The 26,858-nt window shown below is 33.2% G+C and overlaps 1 protein-coding gene across 28 annotated transcripts in view; it reads left to right on the top strand.

Moving 5' to 3' along the window:
• RIMS1 (regulating synaptic membrane exocytosis 1) overlaps positions 1–26,858 on the top strand; it is a 491,022-nt gene that overhangs the window by 370,617 nt on the left and 93,547 nt on the right. For 7 of the 28 annotated variants that reach the window (XM_077999762.1, XM_077999764.1, XM_077999772.1 and 4 more), the window contains 2 exons: positions 237–308; positions 8,099–8,211. In XM_077999762.1, the coding sequence (XP_077855888.1) occupies positions 237–308; positions 8,099–8,211 (185 nt within the window). Of the gene's footprint in view, positions 1–236; positions 309–6,843; positions 7,027–8,098; positions 8,212–26,057; positions 26,171–26,858 lie in introns of all 28 variants that reach the window. The other 21 variants (XM_077999766.1, XM_077999757.1, XM_077999755.1 and 18 more) reach the window with 5 other exon arrangements.

Genomic DNA, 26,858 nt, shown 5'->3' with positions numbered 1-26,858 from the left:
TCAGCTTCTCACATCTTCTGTTGGGCAACTTGTGTCTTCCACTTGGCACCAATTCTGGTTTTCATTTTATTTATTCATTCATCATTCATTCGTTTATTTATTTTTGAAAAGTACTGACTGACAAAATCATTTAGGTAATATAGTTGCCATTTTTCATGTCTGTTGCGTTTATCATTGTATGATGTTAATGTAGCTTTATTCATCATATATTTTGTGTTTAACATTTCATTCCACAGGCACTCCAGAAAGTCTGAAAGATCTAGCATCCAAAAACAGACTAGGAAAGGCACTGCCTCTGATGCAGAAAGGTAGGCTTGGTGTTGTGGTGTGCTGACATCTTCCATTTTATGAGTATATTTAGGGGTGCTGTCACTCTCATTTTACATGATCAGTTCTTAAACACAAATTGTGATGTTTAAAGGCATTCATGTAACTAAACCTACTCCTAAATGGAAATGATCTCATTGAAGAAGAGAAGGATAATTTCAAGGCATTTCTTAAATCTTAGGGTTCAAAAAATAATTATGTATTTCTCTTAGTGATCATTCTGATTACTAATAAGGATTAAATCCATACTCATTCCTATATACATATTAGAACATTAATATTTTGTTTCTGATATCACTTTAAATGTTACCAATGAATGTAGTGCCTGGAATATGCAAATTATTGACTGTCTTATTTATCTAAATAATGCCATCTTTTAAAAAAATCACTTTTCTACAAATGTATATTCTAATATTCTACTGGTATATTATAACCAAGGATATACATTGAGTTAGTGTAAAAATTATAAGGGATTGCTAACCTTTTGTTTGCAATTTGTCCAATTCCACAAAGGTTTTAAGTATTTTTAGGTACAACATATTGACACTTTTTGTTGTTAACATAGTGTAAAAAGATCTAAGAATTGCAACTAACATATATTCATTCACCCATTCATTTATCCAACAATGATTGAGAGCATGTAAAGGGACACAGATGTAAATAAATGAGTGTATTCAAGTATCACAGCTTTCATTATAGAGGTATGCACAGGTACAGTATGAACATAAGGAAAGGTGTGGGGTAAGAATGTAATTAGGAAATGCTTCATAAACAGATGTCCCTTGAGCTAAATCCAGATACATAAAAGTATGTGTGAAGAGTGGAGTATTCTAAGAGGAGACAACGTGAGAAAACACTGAGATTGGAAATATTTTCTTGAGTTTGGGGAAATGGTACCAGTTTTGGGATGGAGAACAGGATTCAGTGGATAGAAAAAGAGGCCTGAAAATAAAATCAGAGAAATTCTGAGAGGTTAAATGAGTGACATCACTATGCCATGTTAATACCATGCTAAAGAATTTCAACCTCTTTATTGATCTGTGAGCCACAGGTGTACTTTAAACATGGGAGGCAGAGGATCTGTTTTGAGTTCCAGAATTATAAATCACTTTGATTTTTGGAAGGTGGACCAAAGGACCTAGGGGTAGATGCAAGACATCAGCCAGGCTATCCTAATAGGCCTAATAGAGATAGAATTTGTACAATTCAGTGATTCATTCATTTAACAGATATGTACCAACTATGTGCTAAGTTCAAGTAATAAAATAACAAGTAGCAAAAAAGAAAAGCTTTCCAGAGGATATTAACACTGAGTTGAGATCTGAAAAATGAGTAGGTGTGAGACATATCAACGGATATGGTAGGTAAAAGGGAGATGAAATTTACTTCTGGACAGTGGTCCGTGGGGGTATGACTATTTAGGGAACTTGATTCACAATGGAGTAAGGATACAAGGGGACTCACAAAAAGTGTTGAGTAGTAAAAGGAGTTGGACTTTGAGGAAGGAAATTGATCGATTGATAGATAGCCTTTGATGAACCAATGTTTGTATTTTCACATTCTTTAATCCCAGCTCAATTAACTGCAATTTCTTTACCATCATTGTAAATAACTATGATTTCTTAGATAAATTTTCAGTCTTCAACCATCATTTTCAGCCCCCTTTACAGAATTTCAATTATTTTGATATGACTAAACCTTTTCCTTGAAGTTGTGTTCTTTTAATTCTATTCAGTATTCTTTCATTCATTTTTTTAAAATACTAGTTGAAGCTGGGCGTGGTAGCTCACACCTGTAATCCCAGCACTTTGGGAGGCCAAGGCAGACAAATCACCTGAGGTTGGGAGTTTGAGACCAACCTGGAGAAACCCCATCTCTACTAAAAATACAAAAGTAGCTGGACATCGCGGTGCATGCCTGTAATCGCAGCTACTCAGGAGGCTGAGGCAGGAGAATCGCTTGAACCTGGGAGGCAGAGGTTGCGGTGAGCTGAGATTGCATCATTGCATTCCAGCCTGGGCAACAAGAGCAAAACTTTGTCTCAAAAAAAAAAAAATTGCTAGTTGAGTGACTACTGTGTGTAGTTATATATTAAGGATATATCAGTGAACAAGTTTTTTGGCAATAGTATACTATTTTAGAAAATGAGATGATGTCAGAGTCAACCGGAGGTGCTTAACTCCAGATTAGTGATATTGAGGCATCTGCCTTTGCAACTCTGAAAGTAATCTGTGAATAAACACTAATCCTCCAATCAGAATAGCAAGGATTTGATAGACTTTCATTTTCAAATGTATGGCACTTATGAATTATATTCCTAATACTCTTGCCTTTCTTTTGCTTATAGTTTAAAGTAGAAAGCTGTAACCTTTTAGGTGTGCTTGATTATAATTAAAGCTTTTCATTGATTTTTATTAGAGTGTAAGCTACATGCCTAGTTTCTGTGTGAATTGTTGAATAGCAAGTTACAAAAGAAGAACTGTCCTGGGTTTTCTAATTTATGTTAGCTATGAATAAGAGCTATCAAGAAGATACCTTGAATTTACATCTAGCTACACGTGAACCGAAGACACAGTATAAATGCTTTGGACACTGACTCCTGGCCTTTGAGAGTTGATAACTTCCCAAAAGGAGTCATACTACACAGTTTTGCATTGGTTTCTGGCAAAATTTGCTGTTTAATGATCATAATTTTAGAGGCCTTTTATTGCCCTCAACAAACGTAACCTCATGACAGATAGCCTTGTAAGAATGTATTTCGAAAGAGATGATGACCAGTTGTTGTTAGGAGACAAGTAGAACTGATTTATATCTTTTGTGCCAAGCCACTTAAGCATCATATTTTCTTGGGAAGCTTCTTGATAAAAGTCTAGCTTTTCATGTTCATGTGAATTCACCCATGAGAACTGCTGCCCATCATTTCTGCATTCTATTCTAGTGACTTCTCTTCTTGTGGAAACTACACTCTACATTCTAACTGGGGGATGCTTTATTTCTTTATTGGGACTACTATTTAGAATTGCTTACATAGGCATTTTATGGTGTGTTCTTGCAAAAGAGCCTGTGCAGGCCTGTAAGGGACCAGCACAGTAGGAACCACTTTGAAAATTTGACCTTAAATACCACATACATGTCCATCCTTTAACAAGTTGTTTAAAAACAAAAACAAAAAACAAAACCATGTATTTTTTTTTAGGTTTTGGTAGAAGCAATTTACTGCAAGTCCATTTGCAGCAACAAAAATGTCTGACTAAAGATTCAAATTTTTATTGATAAGTGTGTTTTACTTAAGTGTAAATCAAAACTCTAGTCTTAGATGAAGGAGAGTAGGCATGGATTGAACTCAGTGGTAAATGTTTAGATACATATTTGGAGATGGTGAACTAGAGTCAGGCATATATAAGTTTGAATTAAACCTCTCTTTTTTTTTTTTTTTTTTTGAGAGTCTCGCTCTGTTGCCCAGGCTGGAGTGCAGTGACATGATCTTGGCTCACTGCAACTTCTGCCTCCCAGGTGCAAGTGATTCTCCTGCCTCAGCCTTCTGAGTAGCTGGATTACAGGTGCACACTACCATGCCCAGCTAATTTTTGTATTTTTAGTAGAGACAGGGTTTCACCATGTTGGTTAGGCTGCTCTTGAACTCCTGACCTGGTAATCCGCCTGCCTCAGCCTCCCATAGTGCTGGGATTACAAGCATGAGCAACCATATGCGGCCACAAACCTCATTTTTTAAAAAGGAAGAGATACAGATATACATATTAGAGTGGTAGTTGTTAAATACCATTGTCCATATATTTTGATTCCACAAACTCTCAAACACAGTTCGGTTAAGTCCTGCCAAATAATTTGATACTTGGACATATGATTTGTGTTATAAGATTCATGGTACATCCTGAGATGTGAAATTACCATTTTTTTCTCATGATACGCAAACAATCCTATCTCACTAGACAGAAAAGAGAGCAAGCATTGGAGCTGGACAGACCTGTGTGGATCCTGCCTCTACCACATTTTAGCTGTTTCTCTTTCTCCAGGTCACTCTATGACCCTCAGTCATAAAATAAAATAAAATAGTAATAATAACACTTCCTAGTGTGTGAGAATACAAAAAGGTACATAGGTATATACTTGTGTGTGTACACATATAGATACATGTATGCATGAATACATGCAGCGTGCCTGCATATGTGCGCAAACACTTTCAGTTCCTGTCATGAATAGATGACCCTATATTGATCCTCAGTAAGGAACAGCTGTTACTGTTATGTTATTTATCCATCCTACACTCCCTGTTTCATTCTCTAACAGGTTGTTCTAAATCTCTGTCATTCTTCTTAACATCCTTACATTCTTAGCACACCCCATTTCACTGAAAAGATCAGGGCACAACAGCCTGGATTCTTTCAACTTTACACCCTGTGCCTCAGAATTTCTTGATTAATTGTCCTTTCCTCTTGCCTAAAAACAAACTATACTTGGTTCTATTATCTCTCCTCTGCAAAACCTTGCTCTTCTCTCTCCAAGCTCTGCATTTTTCCTCTCCCCAGCTTCCCCTTCATAATTCATCATTGCTACCACATTCCTTTCTTCCTCTGGCAAAGTGGCTTTCTGTGCTTCTCTTTTGGTCTGTGATCTCATGCTTGTTACAGAGTGGCTGGGGGCAGGAACTCTTTCATTATTGAGGGACTTTTCATGTCAAAGAAAAAAGCATATCTTGTGCTAAACGATTAACGTCAAACATTACAGGCTGTTTTCAGACACTGCAAACCTTGTGGTTCAGGAGATGGAACACTATATGTGGTTGAGCTGTGAATATTCACCCAGGAAGCCATTTATTTGCTCCTGAAATTGCTTTTTATACTTTTGCCATTTAGTTTGGTGTCACAGCAAGTTCACCTAAATTATTTACATTTCAAGTCACATTTGAGTTTTTCTTTTAGTGCTTGTGAATTGCTTTAAGGAATGGAGCAAGATTTAAGTGAAATTGTAATATCCATGACATTTCTCAGTAATAAGGTGAAAACTGTGTAATTCCATTTGCAAGCCACGTTTAGAAAGTGTATCTTGAACAAGGATTGAAGTTTATTGTCATGATAATGGCTTTCAAAGAGTAATAGATAAAACTCTTATCGCTGGAAAGGACTTGATGATGTACTCTATCCCTTAGAAATTAATTCTATATAGTTGAGTTAATGTCGATAGTCAATTTAGAATAAACAGTTTTAATATATAGAACACTATGAGTTACTTTTTATTTTAATTTGGAAATTGAGGAAACAGCCCAGGTTTCAGGGTTTGAACTATAGTGTGATAAAGCACTAATTGATAGCTCAAGAAAGTAAAATACACTTTTATTAAAAATCTAAGCTGAACATCTTTTTGTTATCTTCAACCTGACTTTTTCCCGTTTTGTTGTTCTTAAATGAATAAATACTCAGAATCAAAATCATTATAGCTTTTAAAATAATTTTACTTAAAAGAAAAAGAAAAATTGCCAATCTGAATAGAAGTTGAATGACACTGCTTTATGTGCTTTTGGTAATAAATATGTATTCTTTGTTCTCACACATTTTTAGTCATTAAGTGAATTTTACAGTATTGCTTTAAAAGGGATAAGGTATCATTTTATTTCTGTCAAAATAATACATGCTAGGTATTTTAATCATGCATTTTGTTTAAAATATATACCAAAATCAATGAAAAAGGCCAAAGCATGCCTTTATAAAAATAAGTACGTATATATAAACATCGTTTTTTAATTTTTAATTCATTAATTGGCTTTACAATAATTTTAAACACCATAGTAATATAATCGTCAAAATATGGATACATACATTTTCAGATATTGTTATATCTGAGAGAACATGTTTTTATCCATATTTAAGCCATTTATATTTAATCAGATGTATAATTAATGAAGCATTCTCCATCTTATATTGTTTTAATTTTTTTTGTCTACTTAGATTAACCTCAAAAGGCAGCCTTCTTCTGTTGTTTTTGGCATAGTCTTGCTTATTAGAGTAAAATTATGAACATTGTAAAAACATAGAGGCCTACAATATTTCTTCTTGAAGGCAAGCACTTGAAGCTTCCCTGTATTCATCATCCTAATTACAGTCACTCATTCAAGCAACATACCTTTATTGAGCTCTTGCTCTCTATGCAGCTATGTTGTAGGCACTCGAGATAGAGCTCTATAAAACAAAACAAAACAAAAACAAAACAAAAAGCAAGCAAAAAAAACAGAGACAGGAATCTCTGCCCTTGGTGGAACATACAAGAGGTTTATTACGTTAGAGCAACACCAATTAGCCTTTTAAAACCACATGGCATTCACATTTGCAATAATAACTTGTCAGTTTGATTTGAATTCCATTTCAATAATTGCGTGATGGGTTCTCTTCTTTGAAATTACTGTCATGTATGAGTAACCAGGTTTTCCTTGGACAAATGTGTTGGTATCAAAGTTAATGTGAACCTGCTGACTGAAGATCTTTTTTGGCCCTAATGTTTTAGGGTTCTCCCAACATGTCTTTCTAGAAGGGGACACGCAGCCCCAAGAGCAACTGATCAGCCAGTCATTAGGGGAAAACATCCTGCTCGCTCAAGGTCGAGTGAGCACTCTAGTGTCAGAACACTGTGTTCTATGCACCACCTTGTCCCTGGAGGGTCGGCGCCACCTTCTCCGCTTCTGACAAGGTCGCTATTCAGTGTCCCCCTCAGCATTCATGTCCTGCCTCCGGGTGTTGGTGTGGTGTTGTACCTTCCTGAGCACTCGAAGCTTTCACTCATTTTGACACCATAACTTTTAATCCTTTCTTTGTGACAGTTAAATCTCTCCCACATCCTCTTTTACTTGCATCTATCTTCACTGTGCTGGTGGTATTCTATAGTTTCTGCCAATTAGCTCTCATTGAAAATTAAATTTGGCTGTGTTATGTCCTTTCATCTGTTTGTGGCATATTCATATATAATTTTTTTAATTATGTGAAATTTTTATGATAAATTACCTGGAATTAAATGTGTGCTTACTTTAGAAAGCATAAGAGGAAATTTTAAGAATCTTTTATATGTGTTCATTAAAGTGTTAGAATGTGTTAAAGTTCTTTAGTTTGAAAAGTGTTTAAATGCCAACAGATGGAAGTCCGCATAATCCTGGGCAGTAATAATACATCTGCACACTTCTCAAATTTTTATTTGTAATTTTAATGCTAGCACCAGTGTATTTCATAACATGTGTCCAGGATTATTTTAAGTATCTTTCAAATTTGTTCCTATTTAGAAATAAAGTACAAGTGAGTGGTAATTTATAAAAGTCTGCAGCTAGAATTCTTATCAGTTATAAATAATTCTATAGTCTAGATCAACTTAAGAGTAGCAGTTTAGGCAACAGCCTTTCTTACCTCGCTTATACATATTGTTAAGATCCAGAGGCTGTAATTAGATATATTTGGTTCAGTAATGCCGAAACTGAATAACTTGCCCAGGTAGAACAACTTAATAGAAAGTTAATGAAAAGAAGTGAATTGGATTCTGCTCAGTTTAAGAATTCATTATGTAGAACTGTGTGTGGTGCACATTGCCCTATCTCATTTAACCCCTTTTTGTAATATTCCATTTATACATATCATAAAAAGTGTTTGATTCTGCTCCCATTGGCCCAGTGAGGGGGGTTATGTCTATTTTAATAGTAACAGAAAGGAGGAAAAGATTTTTGTCAGACCACGTTGGAATTTCATTATTTCATGCCCACTTTGCTTTTTGCCTGCAGAATGCACCGACAGAGAAGTCCAACACAATCTCCTCCAGCAGACACATCGTTCAGCAGTCGTAGGGGAAGACAGCTCCCACAAGTGCCAGTGAGAAGCGGCAGTATAGAACAAGGTATCCGATAAAGAGAGATCATTGTCCAAAAATCTTGGATTTGAGAACCTCCTCTATTTATACCCCTTTTATTAAATGAATAGTATTTTGATTATATATAGTTTGCTGAATCCTAAAAATTTAATTTTCTTACAGTCTTTATCCCCAACACCTAGTGACAGTGGTTCATGGCATGCACACGGTTTTTGCTGAGTGAGTTTTGCTGGATGAATTAATTTTAGATGGTCGTTTAACAGAAGGGATGGAGGCCTAGAAACATCTTATTCCAAAGGGACAAAGGAAGAAAATAAAATTTTAAAATCACAGTACAATATGGCATTTTATGTGTTAAAAGAATATTTTACCTTTAAAATATGTTTTAAAAATTAAACTTAATCATTCTGAATCCTTTACTATTTTTTTCGTTTAACTTGATTAGCAGTAGCCTATATTTTAATATAAGTTTGATGATGAAAAAAATGACAGAACACATGTTTTAGTGTCTTCAGCAATTCATATTGCTTAAAGATTTTCTTATTTTATGCATATATTATTGCTTCATTTTCTGAGCAACAAAGGAGGAGAGAGAGAGAGAGAGAATGTATACAGTCTGATTTTAGTAGAAACTAAATTCTCTAAACTACCTGAGCTAGATGATTTAGACACTAGGTTAAAGTAGTATTCTTCATGTGACCCAAAGTGCTATCACATATCTTAGTAGGTGAAATGATTTGTATCATTATTTTTTAATCACATATTTTAAATCAGGGATTTGGTAAGCAATTTACTAAAATAATTTCTACTTTGGGATTGTAATATAAATGTAATAGAATCATTTTTAAGATATTTATTAAAAACCTTCATCCCTGTGAAACAACTGAAAGGTTAACACTTTGATTATTTTTTTCAGCAGTGTTATTGTTGCTGATGGAAAACTTGCATTTCATTTTATATTGAGGGTACAGGGGTATTTGTTTTTCTCACTTAACTGAAGTTCTTTACTGAATGTATCACAGAAATGTTAAAGATCTCAGAAGGTAAATGCATTGTTTCAAAGACTGATGTGGCATAGATTGCCATGCAGGATACTTGATTATAGGAAAATTAGTGTAGATTTTTAAAGGTATCAACTTATTAATAGAGTAACACTGGTGTGATAAACTCTTGAGTTTATATTTTTAAAAATACATTCTATTGATGCTCCATGCTTTAGTTTTCAGGGTTGCTAAAAGGGTTTTCATTTAGTGAACCATGAAAATATGATGCGTTGTGAAACTCTGACTTTCTTTTTTAAAATAGCAGTTAATTCATTGGAATTATTAATTGACATGTTTAACATTTTTCCTCTCCTCTCTGGGAACATTTTAAAATTATTCATAATTAATCTGGCAATAACCCAGATGAAATTGTTTTAAAATTTATTTTTTAAAACAAAAGTTGGTGTTTATTTAACGTATCTATTCATGAGCTCCTGTTGCACAACTGAAAGAACTACAAATGTGGGTGTTTAGTTACAAAGTCGGTGTTACCGATCATATTTTACTAAAGATTGATATTCTAAAACTCGTGTGCTCCTAAAATTCTTTGCATTTCCTCCAGTTGCAAATAAAATATTTGATGGGTTCAAAAGCATATAAGGGTACTGCATATAACTCTCCTATAGTGAGATTGTGGTTACATTATTTCATTATTTCTGTATAAATAAGAATTGCTTCCACAAAATCAGTTATATTGTACATTGGATTTTGGTTTTTTTAAAAAGCTCATGTTCTATTGTTAATATCAATGTTACTGTTTATGATATTCCTATTCACAGTTGTCTTTCAGAGAAATCATCAATTTGTAAGGATTGAATTAAGGTGGGAAGAAGGGAATGACTACATTGGTGGAGTTATTTTGATATTTAATATGACAAATACACTAATAAACATTTTGGTTATTTGAGTTTCCTGAAATATATGATCCTTAGAGTTATATACGTACAGCTTTTAAAAAATGTGACAACAAGCGTGTATTTTATATATATAAATGTCCTATAAATAAAAGAGACCTGGTGTTTTTTAATGATATAAATATGTGCTTTGGGACTTTTGGTAAATGATCATACTGTCTGCCGTCATCTTTTTATGATTCTATTTCAAAATGAACAGTCCACATGACAGCTTTGTTTGTCCTAAAATATGTTTATAAAAGTAAATTTTGATTTGATGTATGAGTTAGATAAGATTTAGCATGTTCTATTTAAGATTGATTTTATTGTTGTTCTTAAGGCTATAGAATTATGTCATTTTATTCTTTTGATATTACTTGTTAAACTTTAGTTCCATCTCCCATGAAGATTAATGCTGACCACAGTCTATTACAATTGATTAAGCCCCTACTGCACTTAACTTCCTTCCCTTTTTTTTTTTATTTTTAACAAAGGGTGGTTTTCTGTTTAGAAAATAATTTGATAAACAGCTGATTGGTAAGAACAAATATTTCAAATGGTTTAGATTACTAGATACTGATACTCCTTCTTGAGGCACTTATAAAATAATTTTATTCATACACAGTTTCTGGGTACAGTTATCTACATTACTGATTTTGGAATGTATGCCGGGACAATTTGACTGTTTCACCAAGAGTATGTTTTTTGTTTTTTTGGTTTTTTTTTTTTTTTTTTGTAAATCAAATATACTACTCTCTATTTATACCATAAAGGCAGTAGCTCTTAAAGGCTAACATACATGAAAAGACATGTTTACTCAATTTTTGAAAAGGTGTTTTAAAGTTTATTTTAAAAATTTAGAATGCTAGCCTGTTTGCTACATGGAGCCTGATTATGTTAAAGTAGATTTAGGGGAAAAACAAAGAGGTGATCACAATACAGATTTTTGAGGTAGAGTACTTGAAAAAGTAGCCTTATAATTTAAGTAACTCTAATGGTATGTGATAATTGAAAGCAAAGACTTCCACAACATTTTTCTGGTTATATTTCAACACGATATCCCAGCATATCCCTTATGTATAGTAAGGCTGAAGACAGCTTATTTGGTTGTATAAAAATGGATTTCTGAAACCAACCAGTAACTTTTTTTGTGCTCAACTGGATCTGTTAAAGAAGTATTTAGAGACCATTCACAAACTAACAGTAAATGATGTGTTAGTTATGTTTTATATCTTCCATTATTATATCACCTACCTAAAACTCCAGTGATATTCCTCCTCAGGAATATAGAAACAGGCCATTAGTCCTCTGTAAATAGTACAAAATGAAGAGGTGGATATAAAGCCTTATAAAATGTCTAAGAAGTATAGTCTCTACAAAACAACTAATTTTACTTTGGTGTATTTTAATGTAATTAATTTGAGAAGAAAGAAAGGATTACTTAAATTAGAATTTTCTTTCATGTGGAAAGTGTTACAGAATAGTTTCCATGGTGCAAAGAAAGTGTAAAAATGGAGTTCATTTTTTATTTATCAGATAAAAAAATAAATTTCATTTTATCATATGAGACTTTATCATATGAACTTTCATTTTTGAAATGATAAAAATTTTTGTTATGAAAATTAAGTATGCTTTTAAATACTTTTCCAACAAAAATCACAATGGATTTGAGATGTTTTAATAAAATTGGTACTGAAATTTTATACAGCTCTTAAAAGGAAAGAAAAAATAATACAGAATATATTTTTCAAATGCCAAACATACTAATTTCCCAATGTTTTTGTTTCATTTTAAATCTTTAAATTGCTGTATTCATTCTTTCTTTGATTAATTTTAGTACCATATTTGGGAACTCATGGTTTTTCATTGCAATTTATCATGTCACATTATATGTTATGCATTTTAATTATTCATGCCATTGTGTTAATTTACATTTCCATGTCTAACTATAAATTTGCTGATTTCTTTCTTTTGTTTCCATCATTATGTGCATTTAATTCATTGAAGAACAAGAAAAATATAACTCTTCCACAAAAGGTAAATATTAACATAACTTTTTAACCATTTAATATTGTTACTTTTAAAAATAAGAATATACAAGAGTTATATAACGGTATTTATTGAAATAATGAGCAAAATTAACAGGTAGCTATTTTCCTGAAATGACTTTGTAGTGTATTTGATATTAATTATTTCATATTCTATGTTTACATCAAAGAGATTACTTTAAAATTAATGTTTTTTTAAAAAAAAAATTTAAAATTAATGTTGTTTTTTTTTTTTTAATTTATCTACACTGACAACTAGAAAACAACTCTCCTTGGAAAATGACATTTTCTTTGTTTCTGTTTGTTTGCATTCCCCTGCTCTCATAGATAAAAGATTTAATTCTTCTATTCAGGGTGATACCTGGTAAAAGTAGAAAATCTCTGGATTTTACTTTCCAGATAACAGTAACCTTAGTGAATGTTCTGGCCCTGGCTGCAGTCATACATCTGAGAAGCTGCTGCCTAAATGTTACTTTGGTTTGCCTCAATACTGTTAAAATACCCATTAATTTGAGGAAAACCATTCAGCACTTTTGGTCTTTGCACTTGAATTTCAAATAGGTTGCAGGATTCCCCCCACAGTCATATGCTGCCCACACCATTTTCTGTTCAGAGTTGCTGTTGGCCTGATGATTAACTATTTGAACATACATTTTCAGCTTAATGTGATAAGGTTAATTATATTTAATAATTGTGTAATTCTGTATAATTTAATAAAAATACATTTTCTCAATATTTGAAAGTGGACTAACGATTGAATTAATTTGTTGTCCATAGTAACAACAAATTAACGCAAAGCTAGTTCTGAAAATAGCATCATTCCTATTTTATGAATAAGGAAACAAGTTTAGAAAGATTATGACATTTGCCCAAACTGCTCTTCAGTAGTAGACTACAAACCCAGATCTTTTTACTTTTGACCTTTTCCACTACATGTTGGTGTATCCTATTTTAGTAAGTACAAATCCCAAATATATTATTTCTCACTCTTAGTGTATCTAGTTATGTGTTATGTATCTCAGTATTACAAAGAGAACATTTTCAGTTACATATTTAATCTGTATTTATAAAAATGTATTTAACAATATTTATATTCAGGCACTATACATACATATTATTCTGGCATAGTGTCTGATATATTAGGCAATACATATATTAATTAAAAATTTAAAAATTCAATGAGATCAAGATGTTTTGGCCATAGATTTTGCATAGATTTCTAGCCATCCTGCATTTTTACATCAGATATTGGAAACACAACATTAGATTCAGTAGTACAAGAATGACCAATGTAATTTTACTTAAGTGCAGAAGAATGTAGTTGGATTTGCAAGATAAATTTTAGTGTGCTAAAAGTATTAGATTCATATTAGAAACGGCCATGACCTAATTCCTTTATCCAAAAGAAAGAAAAATATAATAATTCTTCATTTAGAGCTCTTTCCATATATATTACTAGGAAAAGCTGTACTTAGCTAAATAAAACAAAACAAAATCCATAAGTATAACCTAAAGTCTGCATGAAATATGCACATTTAGGGCCTCTCTGCAGAGCATGTCAATTTATGTTTTTATACAGTCAGTGTGTCCTGGCTGAGAGGTGTCATCACCCTTCCAAGCATTCCTTGGAAACAGGATGTATAAATGCCTCACAGAATAGACCTCATTTTTAGAAACAACCAAAGAAGCACATCCCAAAATGCATTCAGCAAGGTATAGGTCAGAAAAAGGATGCTGCGCCTCTCCTTAGGGATTTAAGATGGCGCAGTTTAGCCACTGAACATGGCTCTCAAAACCTTGAAAGGATAGAAGCAAGCTCAAGAAATTTCATTGAAATCATATTTTAAGCTCACATAGACCAAAAGAAAGGAAAAATTCACAGCATAGCAATCCCACTTCTGTGAGCTGAAGTTTATCTTTACTGGGATCTCTCTTATTAGAGAATTCAGGTTATCGTGAGTAAATCCCGGATAAATGAAGACGAGTACGCAAGATAAGGGGTTCATTAGTCACGGTTTGTTTTTGATTAACTGTAGATGAACTTGTAGGACAACCAGTGGTTCCAGTTTGTCAGGGACTGAGAGTTTTCCCAAGATGCAAGACTTTCAGTGCTAAAACTGGGACACTTCTAAGCAAACAAGAATGGTTGGTTATCCTATAGGGAACCAGTCTATTAATTTTCCAGCATATGTTTGTAAAGTCACATAAAGAGAAGTGTAAAATACTGAAAACATTACTAATGGTAGATAGGCTATATTGAGCACTTACTATATGTCAGTGACTCTACTAAAAGTGTTACATATTTATCTCATTATATTTTCACAACAACCTGAGATCTGACTATTACTATGCTTATTTTCCTGCTGAAAAGTTAAAAGTTAGATTAAAAACTTGGCCCCTTGTCAGTCAGTATTTCATTTTATAAATGATAGAATAGGAAACGAGACAGAAATCCCTCTCCAGGGAACTTGTTCTCATCCACTTTGCTCTGTAGGCTCTTCAACATTCAGACAGCATTTACTGAGTACCTGCTTTGCATGCATCACCACATAATTATAGTAACACATATACAACTGCAAGGAAGGTTTTTTTCACCCCATTTTATTGAAATCGAGGGAAAGAGGTTAAGTTGAATGCCAAAGGTAACAAAGCTGCTGTGAGGCAAAACCAGATTTTGAATCCACAGCCCATGTTCTGTGCCCCACACAATGTTCCTGTAACAATCACCACTCAACACTGGGATTTTGGAGAGGCCCACTTAGTTTTTCCTCCCTTTCCTTATTGATTCAGTTTTGCATCTCTCAGTTAAACCTTCTACATTTGGCCTGCTCCTCCAATTGCCATACAGATAACAAATCCTTTGGCTTGAAAGTTAACAAAGTTAACAAAGATAACACATCCTTTGGCTTGAAAAGTTAACCAAGGAACTATAAATGTTCATAGTACTTTGTTTACATTTTAACTCCCTCTTTTATGTTGACAGCTTAAAGACCATATCATTTTAGTCTTCACAAACTGCTTTATAGGCCTATTTTAAATTATTCATTCTAAAAGTAAGCCAATTTTTCCCTCTCTGCTACATTTCTTGGACAGTTTTAAAGAGCCCATGAATGTAGTTTGGGGGCATCGAAATAATGATATAAGAAGATCAAAACTGAACCAGAAATTAAATGACTTCAAGGTGAGAAAAAATGTTATTGTCATAATAAATTTATGATTTATATGCCTTTAGATAGAATTTTTTAAATGCATTAAGTTCTTGGCTCTTGGGAGCAATTTTGAATCATAACAAAACACATCATATTATCTTTTCTACAAATATGAATTTCCTTTATCGTAATGGTGTGTAATTTATACACATGGAAAATGAAAGGCAATTAAAGTAAGTAAATTATTTATAGGAATAAATAAATAGCATTTTGGTCCTTTTTGCTTCTCTGTTTCACTAATAAAATATGTAATAATTATTGTAACTAGATCTTAGAGATTGTAACTAGATCATTAGGATTGTCTCTAATCAACTATATTTTTAAGTACCAGGTTTCTTTAATAAGTTCTCTAATAAGTTAACTTTGCTTTCCTTCTTTAAATGTCAGTAAGAACAGTTTGAATGCTAGGTTATGCAAACTATATTTTCCGCAAAACTTATGAGCATTAACTTTGGTGGAATTCAAGTAAAGAAGTGAAAAATATTAATTCTGGTAATTTTTGTACAGTTGTATAAATAAAAATTAAGCACATTTCAATAGCGTGCTGTGGTTGTGAAACACTCTAAGAACAAATTATGTACTCTTTTTAAAATAAGTAAACCAATTTTTGCATTTTTCAGAATCAGCATTCTTTTAACTGTCATTAAGTAGCAAAGGTCTCAGTTTTATTTACATTTTTATTATTAGTGGTAGATGCATATTGGGCCAGGTGAATCATTTTCTGTTATTGTGTGTTAAGATTTTGAAAATACAAGTTTCTTAATATTCCTGGGCATTGCTTCTCCTGAACACTTATTATGAATCTTTAAGAATATTTACTCATAATATTTAGAGCTCTATTAGGAAAAGTAATTTATCTATTTCTTTTTTTTTTTGGCATAATCTCATGAGTATATTGTCATTCTAGCCTTCTCTTTAAACTTCAGGAATCCAGAGGGTTAAGCAGATTGATTAGAAAAATTCAGAAGTAATGCTTTTGACCCTGTTTTCCCATTTGGTGATTCAGATGTGTTTATTTATAGTATCACAGGCTTTTAAAGCTTCAAAGGCTTTAACACATATTAACCAAGACGCAACTTGGAAGAGAGACCTAATTGAGGGAGAATGGATGTCTAACCATGAACGGGCTCTTTGATATATTTTCTCTGAAGTTGTATATGTTCCCCAAATATTGTAAAACACAGGAAAAGACTTTCAAAAATCAAATTTGAATTTAGCAGAATTGTGCCAATCAAGTCTTTCAGGATAGATTCTGGATCCATTAGTATTATTGGAGTAATGAGAAATTATGGCTAAATATTTTAGATATCACTTGGTATAAACAACGTGACTTCCTCTGTGATTGGTTTTGTTATCCCCCAAAGAAGGCTTAATTACACAGGTTGCTTTTTATAAAAATTGTATTTGAAGCACATCTTATGGGAGATAGTGTTCACTCTCAAAACCTAAACATGCTTTTAAAAGCTGTTTAACTTTGTGTAACCCTAAAGGACAAGGTATATAACAAATTTTTTTATAAGAGCCTGACTTTCTTACTTGTCAGTGACTAGTATTTTCAGTGATACTCTGGGAATTGGCAGTTTTTACATTGAGAAATTATGTCTGGAGTTGGACATCCTGAGCTTCAATTTAGATAGTTCAATGGGCATAAGTACGCTAAAACAGGAGATGGTCTTGTAGTTTTGGCTGCAGTGAGACTTGAGTGATTATATATACAAATTGCCTCTTTCGCCAATGCCAATGTTCAATTTCACTTATCTAAACATAGGAACTTTGCTTTAAAAGTCCATAAGGCAATGTGGTATTTTCACTTATGTGTTATTCACTTATTGCATTTTCTGCTTCTCATGCTGGTAGATGTATGTTTCATTGGTAGATGATGGGTAGATGTTTATTTTATTGGTAGATGCTGGGTAGATGTTCTTTTATTGTTTACATTATTATAACATAATCCTTAACATCCAAGAGAATTATATAAGACAAAAAGGGAGACTACTTGGAACATTTTTACACTTACAAGTTGAAAGGGGTCGTTTTATTCCAAGAAAATGTGCCCGAACTAGGGCATTTCTATGTAGTCAAAATATTTTAAACATTTAATCTTTATTTATAGTATATATATATGTGTCAAAATGTGGAAGTTGGATATGCATTACATCAAAGTTTCTCACTATGTTTGCATGACTCCAGAAATAAGGATCAACATGAAAATAAAACATTGCAGTTGGCCCACAGCATCCATGGTTTCCACGATGGTGGCTTCAACCAACCATGAATCAAAAATCTTTCAGGGAAAAAATGATTGGTTGCATCTGTACTGAATATTTACAGACTATTTTTTTTTCTTGTCATTATTCTATAAATAATACAGTATAACAGATTTTTGAGATGTTTTTAAGTCATAAGCCATTTAATAATATGAAAGGGATAGATTTAGAAAAATGCATATAGGCACTGTTTGCATGACATTTTCCTTGTATTAGCTCTTATAAGTAACCTAGGTATATGAGATGGGGTGCTTAGGTAATATACAAATACTATGCCATTTTATATAAGAAACTTGAGAATCCGTGAATTTTGGTACATGTGGTAGGGGGCTCCTGGAATCAATCCTGAACAGATATTTTTTAAATTGGGAAAAGAACATGATAGAAAATAGTGGTGTAAAATACAACTGGTGATTTTTTTTCCTCATAACACCTATAGTAAATTGGCAAATTTTAAAATGCTGGAAATTAGGTAATAAAGCAAGAGACAAAGTCATTGAGATTCCTATTTTTTGCAAATAAGAAAAAATAAATATTTTAACAATACCCTATTGAAATACTATAGAATCATAGACTATAACTGCTGGAGGGTTCTCTGAGCAGTCTCTTCTTTTTACAGATAAAAACTCTGTAATGGAGGGATATATCAGGAATTGATCAAAGGAACATTGAGGAACTGATGAATGGTGATGGATCTAGGGCTGTAATCTATGCCTAGTAATTCCCATTCCTAGGTTCTTACTATTTTGCCACATTTATTCCAGGTATATGCAGAATGCTTATCCACATAAACAATTCCTGTTTCTCTGAAGTCTAAAAAAACTGTGAGCAGAGACTAGTATTGTATTTTTGAATTTTCAAATAAACCATCTTTTTTGATATATTTTAAGACATAGTTTATACCTTAAATATTTAAGATCTGATCTTCCTATTAAGTCTTGGTATAGTCTATACTGATTCAATTAGCTAAACGTTTTTCAGCTTTTCTTGTTAATCTCAGCTCTTTTTATTTTGCTGCAGTCAATAACTGAGACATAGGAGGTGTGTCATTTATATTCTTCAGTCTACCTGACAACTTCCAAATAAGCGGTCATTTATCACTGCTCTTCCTGAGAGATTACTGGAACAAGAATGGGACTGCACTATCATGGAACTTTCATTCTGTTGCTATGCAGCGAATAAGCAGAGACACTAATTTTTTCATTCATAAAATATGATAGCACATCTTAGTTAACTAGACAGGCTTAAATATCCTGTCCAGATGTTATCATGTGTCAACTTTGATATTTATATGAGCTGAACTTGTTAAAAAATAATTTTACATTAATATTTTAATATTATAAAACTTCTACTTATTTCTGTCCTTTTACAGTCATATTTCATCTAATGCTTGAAAATATTAGGAGGTTTACCAGTGTATTAATATAAATTATTTTTTGCCTACAAACAAAAAAATTTGAAATTTCAAATTCATTTTAATTTCAAGGAGCATAGAGAGAAATGTGAAAGATTCAAGGAATTTTGAGATCCAAATTTATTTATTTATTTTTATTATTATTATTATAATTATACTTTAAGTTCTAGGGTACATATGCATAACGTGCAAGTTTGTTACATATGTATACTTGTGCCATGTTGGTGTGCTGCACCCATCAACTCGTCAGCACCCATCAACTTGTCACTTACATCAAGTTTAACTCCCAATGCAATCCCTCCCCCCTCCCCCCTCCCCATAATAGGCCCCGGTGTGTGATGTTCCCCTTCCCGAGTCCAAGTGATCTCATTGTTCAGTTCCCACCTATGAGTGAGAACATGTGGTATTTGATTTTCTGTTCTTGGCGATAGTTTGCTGAGAACGATGGTTTCCAGCTACATCCATGTCCCTACAAAGGACACAAATTCATCCTTTTTTATGGCTGCATAGTATTCCATGGTGTATATGTGCCACATTTTCTTAATCCAGTCTGTCACTGATGGACATTTGGGTTGATTCCAAGTCTTTGCTATTGTGAATAGTGCCGCAGTAAACATACGTGTGCATGTGTCTTTATAGCAGCATGATTTATAATCCTTTGGGTATGTACCCAGTACTGGGATGGCTGGGTCATATGGTACTTCTAGTTCTAGATCCTTGAGGAATCGCCATACTGTTTTCCATAATGGTTGAACTAGTTTACAATCCCACCAACAGTGTAAAAGTGTTCCTATTTCTCCACATCCTCTCCAGCACCTGTTGTTTCCTGACTTTTTAATGATCGCCATTCTAACTGGTGTGAGATGGTATCTCATTGTGGATTTGATTTGCATTTCTCTGATGGCCAGTGATGATGAGCATTTTTTCATGTGTCTGTTGGCTGTATGAATGTCTTCTTTTGAGAAATGTCTGTTCATATCCTTTGCCCACTTTTTGATGGGGTTGTTTGTTTTTTTCTTGTAAATTTGTTTGAGTTCTTTGTAGGTTCTGAATATTAGCCCTTTGTCAGATGAGTAGATTGCAAAAATTTTCTCCCATTCTGTAGGTTGCCTGTTCACTCTGATGGTAGTTTCTTTTGCTGTGCAGAAGCTCTTCAGTTTAATTAGATCCCATTTGTCAATTTTGGCTTCTGTTGCCATTGCTTTTGGTGTTTTAGACATGAAGTCCTTGCCCATGCCTATGTCCTGAATGGTATTACCTAGGTTTTCTTCTAGGGTTTTTATGGTATTAGGTCTAACATTTAAGTCTCTAAGCCATCTTGAATTAATTTTCGTATAAGGAGTAAGGAAAGGATCTAGTTTCAGCTTTCTACTTATGGCTAGCCAATTTTCCTGGCACCATTTATTAAATAGGGAATCCTTTCCCCATTTCTTGTTTTTCTCAGGTTTGTCAAAGATCAGATGGCTGTAGATGTGTGTTATTACTTCTGAGGACTCTGTTCTGTTCCATTGGTCTATATCTCTGTTTTGGTACCAGTACCATGCTGTTTTGGTTACTGTAGCCTTGTAGTATAGTTTGAAGTCAGGTAGCGTGATGCCTCCAGCTTTGTTCTTTTGACTTAGGATTGTCTTGGAGATGCGGGCTCTTTTTTGGTTCCATATGAACTTTAAAGCAGTTTTTTCCAATTCTGTGAAGAAACTGATTGGTAGCTTAATGGGGATGGCATTGAATCTGTAAATTACCTTGGGCAGTATGACCATTTTCACGATATTGATTCTTCCTATCCATGAGCATGGTATGTTCTTCCATTTGTTTGTGTCCTCTTTGATTTCACTGAGCAGTGGTTTGTAGTTCTCCTTGAAGAGGTCCTTTACATCCTTTGTAATTTGGATTCCTAGGTATTTTATTCTCTTTGAAGCAATTGTGAATGGAAGTTCATTCCTGATTTGGCTCTCTGTTTGTCTGTTACTGGTGTATAAGAAAGCTTGTGATTTTTGCACATTAATTTTGTATCCTGAGACTTTGCTGAAGTTTCTTATCAGCTTAAGGAGATTTTGGGCTGAGACAATGGAGTTTTCTAAATATATAATCATGTCATCTGCAAAGAGGGACAATTTGACTTCTTCTTTTCCTAACTGAATACCCTGGATTTCTTTCTCTTGCCTGATTGCCCTAGCCAGAACTTCCAACACTATGTTGAATAGGAGTGGTGAGAGAAGGCATCCCTGTCTTGTGCCAGTTTTCAAAGGGAATTTTTCCAGTGTTTGGCCATTCAGTATGATATTGGCTGTGGGTTTGTCATAAATAGCTCTTATTATTTTGAGATACGTTTCATCAATACCGAATTTATTGAGCGTTTTTAGCATGAAGGGCTGTTGAATTTTGTCAAAGGCCTTTTCTGCATCTATTGAGATAATCATGTGGTTTTTGTCTTTGGTTCTGTTTATATGCTGGATTATGTTTATTGATTTGCATATGTTGAACCAGCCTTGCATCCCAGGGATGAAGCCCACTTGATCATGGTGGATAAGCTTTTTGATGTGCTGCTGGATCCGGTTTGCCAATGTTTTATTGAGGATTTTTGCATCGATGTTCATCAGGGATATTGGTCTAAAATTCTCTTTTTTTGTTGTGTCTCTGCCAGGCTTTGGTATCAGGATGATGTTGGCCTCATAAAATGAGTTAGGGAGGATATTAAATTTATAAATAATATTTTAAATATGTTAATGCAAGTTTAAATTATAATGGTCCTAAATTACATATAACTATAAAATTTACGATATTTTAAAGCAAATTACAAATATGTGATAAGTCAAAGAGGTTTCCTAGAAAATTACATTATCTCCGTGAAGGATGTTATAGAAATTTTTAAATGATGGATTAGGAAAGATTTTTAAAGGATTTTTGAGGGTATTTTTTAGAGTAATAGGCCTTTTAATAATACGAAAGGGACAGATCTAGAAAAATGCATATAGGACAAACAAGATTATTGAATGATTTTAGTTTCTTCATAGATTTGTTAAAGATCATTGATAACACTCAGTTAGGAATCCTTAGCAAAGAATTTGAAAAGAAAAGTAGTTATTTTAATATCTTTATTTTTAATACTAATACTTTCCATTTGAAAATTGTGATAATTACCGTACTTTGTAGATTGTATTTGCTTTTCTTATCTTGCATACTCCAATCAGATTCTTTCTTGTTGAGCTTTAGAAGACAAGAAATTATTTCACAAATACGGTTTTCATTTAACTCTTAAAAATAAGTTTCAGGGCCGGGCGCGGTGGCTCAAGCCTGTAATCCCAGCACTTTGGGAGGCCGAGACGGGTGGATCACGAGGTCAGGAGATCGAGACCATCCTGGCTAACACGGTGAAACCCCGTCTCTCCTAAGAAATACAAAAAACTAGCCGGGCGAGGTGGCAGGCGCCTGTAGTCCCAGCTACTCGGGAGGCTGAGGCCGGAGAATCGCGTGAACCCGGGAGGCGGAGCTTGCAGTGAGCTGAGATCCGGCCACTGCACTCCAGCCTGGGCGACAGAGCGAGACTCCGTCTCAAAAAAAAAAAAAAAAGTTTCAGTTTTATACTTACTTAATTTTAACATTGAATTGATTTGTGACATACATAGATTAATTATTTTAAAAAACCACAGTTTGGAAAGAACAATGTATTTAAAGTTGGAATAAATAAAATGGATCTTGTTCAATATATACATTTTTGTAAACTAATATGTGCTTTTAGAAAATACCATTTTTTAAAACATAAGACACATAATTCAGTTTGTACCTTATAGTGAAATATTTCAACCCTTCAAACCCATTTTTATAAAATTGCAATATTACATCTGAGGAACTAGGATACATACATTTTTGATATATAATCACAAAATCTATAATTAATGCTGAAAAACAGTCTATAGTAAATATCCTTATCTTTTGACTTTATTATACATAAGCTAAATTTTCATTAAAAAACTAAGTGAAATTGCATGGTAATTATATTTCTTGTAAGAAATGAGAGGTATTATTTAGCTCTTGATTATGTGGCATTTATGAAATTTTTAAAAATAAAAATCCCATAGCCTCCCAGTTTTAAATGTTGTGTAAAGAAATAGCAACTGGCATTTTAATGATTTAGTTAGTTTACAATACTGTTAACGTTCAGAATGTTCCTAAAATGTGAATGTAATGCTAGGATTTGTGGGATAATTGGAAAATATTTTATTTACTATTTTAGTTTTGCTCTTGGGTTTAAAATTGTTAAAATAATATAAAAATTTTAATGATAGTAGTCTTTTTTTAAAGGAAGATATTTTAACTGAGTTACAGTTATTTTTACTTATACTAAGATATTAGAGAGACAATCACCTTTCAATTAACTTTTACTCGTTACTACTATTCTCCACATAAATCATATAACTTATTGGAATCATACCTTCTTGTTCAAATTTGTGGTGATTATCTTATTTTCTAAATTCGTCTTAATATTTGGCTCAACACATCTGTAATCCAGAAATAATGTCATTTTATTCTAGATATATAGTTGAAAAATAAAAATGGAAATCATGTAAGATCTTTAGCAAAGTTAAAGAATCTCCACGTTTACACTGAAGATTTTTCAGTGATTGTGAAAAAACTTTTACTGAAGCACAATAACTTGTATAAACAGTTATTTCAGAATATGCACTAAGGCACATGTCACTGGGAAATAATGAAAAGTACTACAAAAATGTGTGTGATATTATGTAATTATCTGGCTTTTTGCTAAGAGTAAATAATTGTAAGCTATTGGCATTTTGGTTGTGTTGCTGGAATCTGAGAGCAAGCGGTGAGGATAGCGTAGCAACTACATCTTTGATGGAGAGTCAAGGGAGTCTACTCATTATTTTGAATAATAATGTTAATTTGGAGATTATTTTTTACTTTCACAGATTAAATAAGGTCAGTTTTAACTTCATCGGAAATAAATATAGTATAGTAATGATTTGAGGAAGGTAAATGAAATAATTTAGAACCATTTTTAGATTCATTTTAGTTATGTTACCACTGTCTTTTTATGATTTAGTTTTACATTTTGCAAATAAAGATTTAAGTGCAGCCATAGCATAAGCTAAGTAATCCTATTAATGTTTAGAGAAATGAAGTTTTGTCCTAGCAAGATTCAGTCCCTAGATCTGTGTCAGACTGCTCCTGGCCAGTAGCTATTGGGATATAATTATCAGTGTCTAACCATCTACCCTGAAAATTACATGGCACTAAAAGATTGCAAAGCTGTGGGCTAATCAGTGTCAACATAGTTTTAAGCAAAGTTAATATCATTTTATGAGAATACTTAAGCTAACACCATTTAAGTCTGTTTTTATTGCAAATTGAGATTGTTTTGAGTTGCTTTAAGCTTTAATTATAGAGCAGAACTAAATTTGCAGTCCATTTGACTTACTCAAAACTCAAAGCAAAGTAATGAATTTCTGAATCACATCTCTCAAGCTCTCCAATGAACTATCCTGTAATGGTAACAATAGTCACAATTTATTATCTCTGAAGTCAACATTATTAAAGCAGGGGTGTATCGTTGCTTAGTTTGCATAACTAAGGGTTGTTAGGGATTTGAGATTGGTTATCTACTGAATTGAAACAAAGTGAAACATTTTATAATTTAGTGCTAAAAGTATGATTAAAACACTTAGCCACAAATTCCAAATTTTATTATCTCTTGTACTATTGGTCTGCACTTGAACACAATAAAAGTTACAGATTGATTTCTTTTTTTAAAGTATGTGTTGGCGTTTTATAATCAAGGATGGTAGGCCACATTTAGTCATTGCAATGGAAAAAATTGTCAGCAAATGCCTTTATGAACTCCTTGTAAGAGATAAAATCAGCAGCCAAGTCAATCAGACATGTCAACATTTCCATTAACTCATAAACCATTAGTCTCTTGGCAAAAGCTCCCAGTACATCAGTCACCAATAAACAATTTTCCATACACATACATGTGCGTGCACTCACACACACACAGCCCTACAACTTAAAAATCTGAACACTTGTTGCAGAAGTTGAGTTGTCTGGGAAGTTGGCAAATGTTGTATAAAGTAAACATAGGTCTCATACAACATAAGTATAAGCTTTTGAATCGTTTACCCTACACGTGACTGTACCTTAGCTGTTTCTTTCTCTTTCATTTGTAAAAATGCAAAATTTAAAGGCAGGGTTTTGAAGTGATGTTGCTGATGGTAGATTCTAACTTAGAACAATTCATACTTTATCAAAGGCTGCAATTCTTGCCCTCCTGTGCTACTTAGGAGGTTGATAAAAGCTTAAAAGCATTCTTTACGTATTATAAATTAAAGGGCTAAAAGTCATGTATTCGTTTTCAAACTTACAAATTTCATGTATGTGGTCCAGATATAGCTGTAAGAAATAGCAAGCTAATCTTTTACTAAGTCCGTTTTAAGGACTGACAAAGTCATGAGAAGCCACTGACAGAAATTAACGATTTATAAGAATGCCTCAGTAAAGTAGATACTTATTAATTAAAGCAATTTTTAGGTGACTACAGTTAGCCGAGGGTGTTAAGTGGGTGTGTGCATGCATGTAAGCATGTGCATATATGTGTGATGTTTTAAGTATGCATACTTGTTTTCTCTATATATGTACATGCAACAAACAGTTGTTTAAATTGAAAACATATTTTTACAATTAAATTTGGTTTCACATAATCATTTATGAAGGAAATTGAAAATATGTCATATAAAATCAAGAAATAAAGTGTATTTTGTTACTAACATTTACATTCCCCATTCTGTGTAATTTGAATCATGTTCATCTTTAGATTAACAGTTGCTAGTACTGTGTATTCTGCATTTTGTTTAATTTATTAATCGTGTTATTTCTAAATTTTATTTAATTGAAGTCATTTCAAAAGCATTGAAATCTTAAACCATTCAGTTCCTGAAAGGTTCTTCATGTGTTTTAATAGGCTTCCATTATGTGTTTTTGCAGCAAGCTTAGTAGTGGAGGAGCGAACAAGACAGATGAAAATGAAAGTGCATCGATTTAAGCAGACAACAGGGTCTGGTTCTAGTCAAGAACTTGATCGCGAGCAGTATTCCAAGGTAAAATTAGTAGTATCCAACAAATAGTTTCCCTTTTAAAAATGTGTAGTGTCTATACCAGGCAGGATTAGAAAGCACCGAATTATATAAGAAAAGGTATCATTTGGGCCGGGCGCAGTAGTTCACGCCTATAATCCCAGCACTTTGGAAGGCCAAGGTGGGCACATCACCTAAAGTCAGAAGTTCAAGACCAGCCTGGCCAACATGGTTAAACCCCATCTCTACTGAAAAATACAAAAATTAGCCAGGCGTGGTGGTGTGCGCCTGTAATCCCAGCTACTTGGGAGGCTGAGGCAGGAGAATCCCTTGAACCTGGAAGGCAGAAGTTGCAGTGAGCTGAGATCACACCACTGCACACCAGCCTGGGTGACAGAGCGAGACTCCATCTAAAAAATAAAAAATAAAAAATAAGAAAAGGTATCATTAAATAATAGTCCTGCATCATAATTTCTACCAAAGCCAGAAAAAAAACCCTCTTTCCTCTTGATATTTTCATATGATATAACTTCATTGAAATATTAACTTGGATTTGATTTTTTTCTAAAAATATATAAATATTTGATATTAAAATCACTTGATTGATTAGCATTAGTCAAATTCACATAAATAAGCAAGATATATGAAGACATTTTGTTGCTTGAACATCATTTAAATATTGCATTTAAGATATTAAGGTATATATTTATAG

Source organism: Macaca mulatta, chromosome 4 (genome assembly GCF_049350105.2).
Source record: "Macaca mulatta isolate MMU2019108-1 chromosome 4, T2T-MMU8v2.0, whole genome shotgun sequence".
NCBI lineage: Eukaryota > Metazoa > Chordata > Mammalia > Primates > Cercopithecidae > Macaca > Macaca mulatta.
The sequence above is the reverse complement of the archived record's forward strand: the minus strand, read 5'-3'. Positions and strand labels throughout refer to the sequence as shown.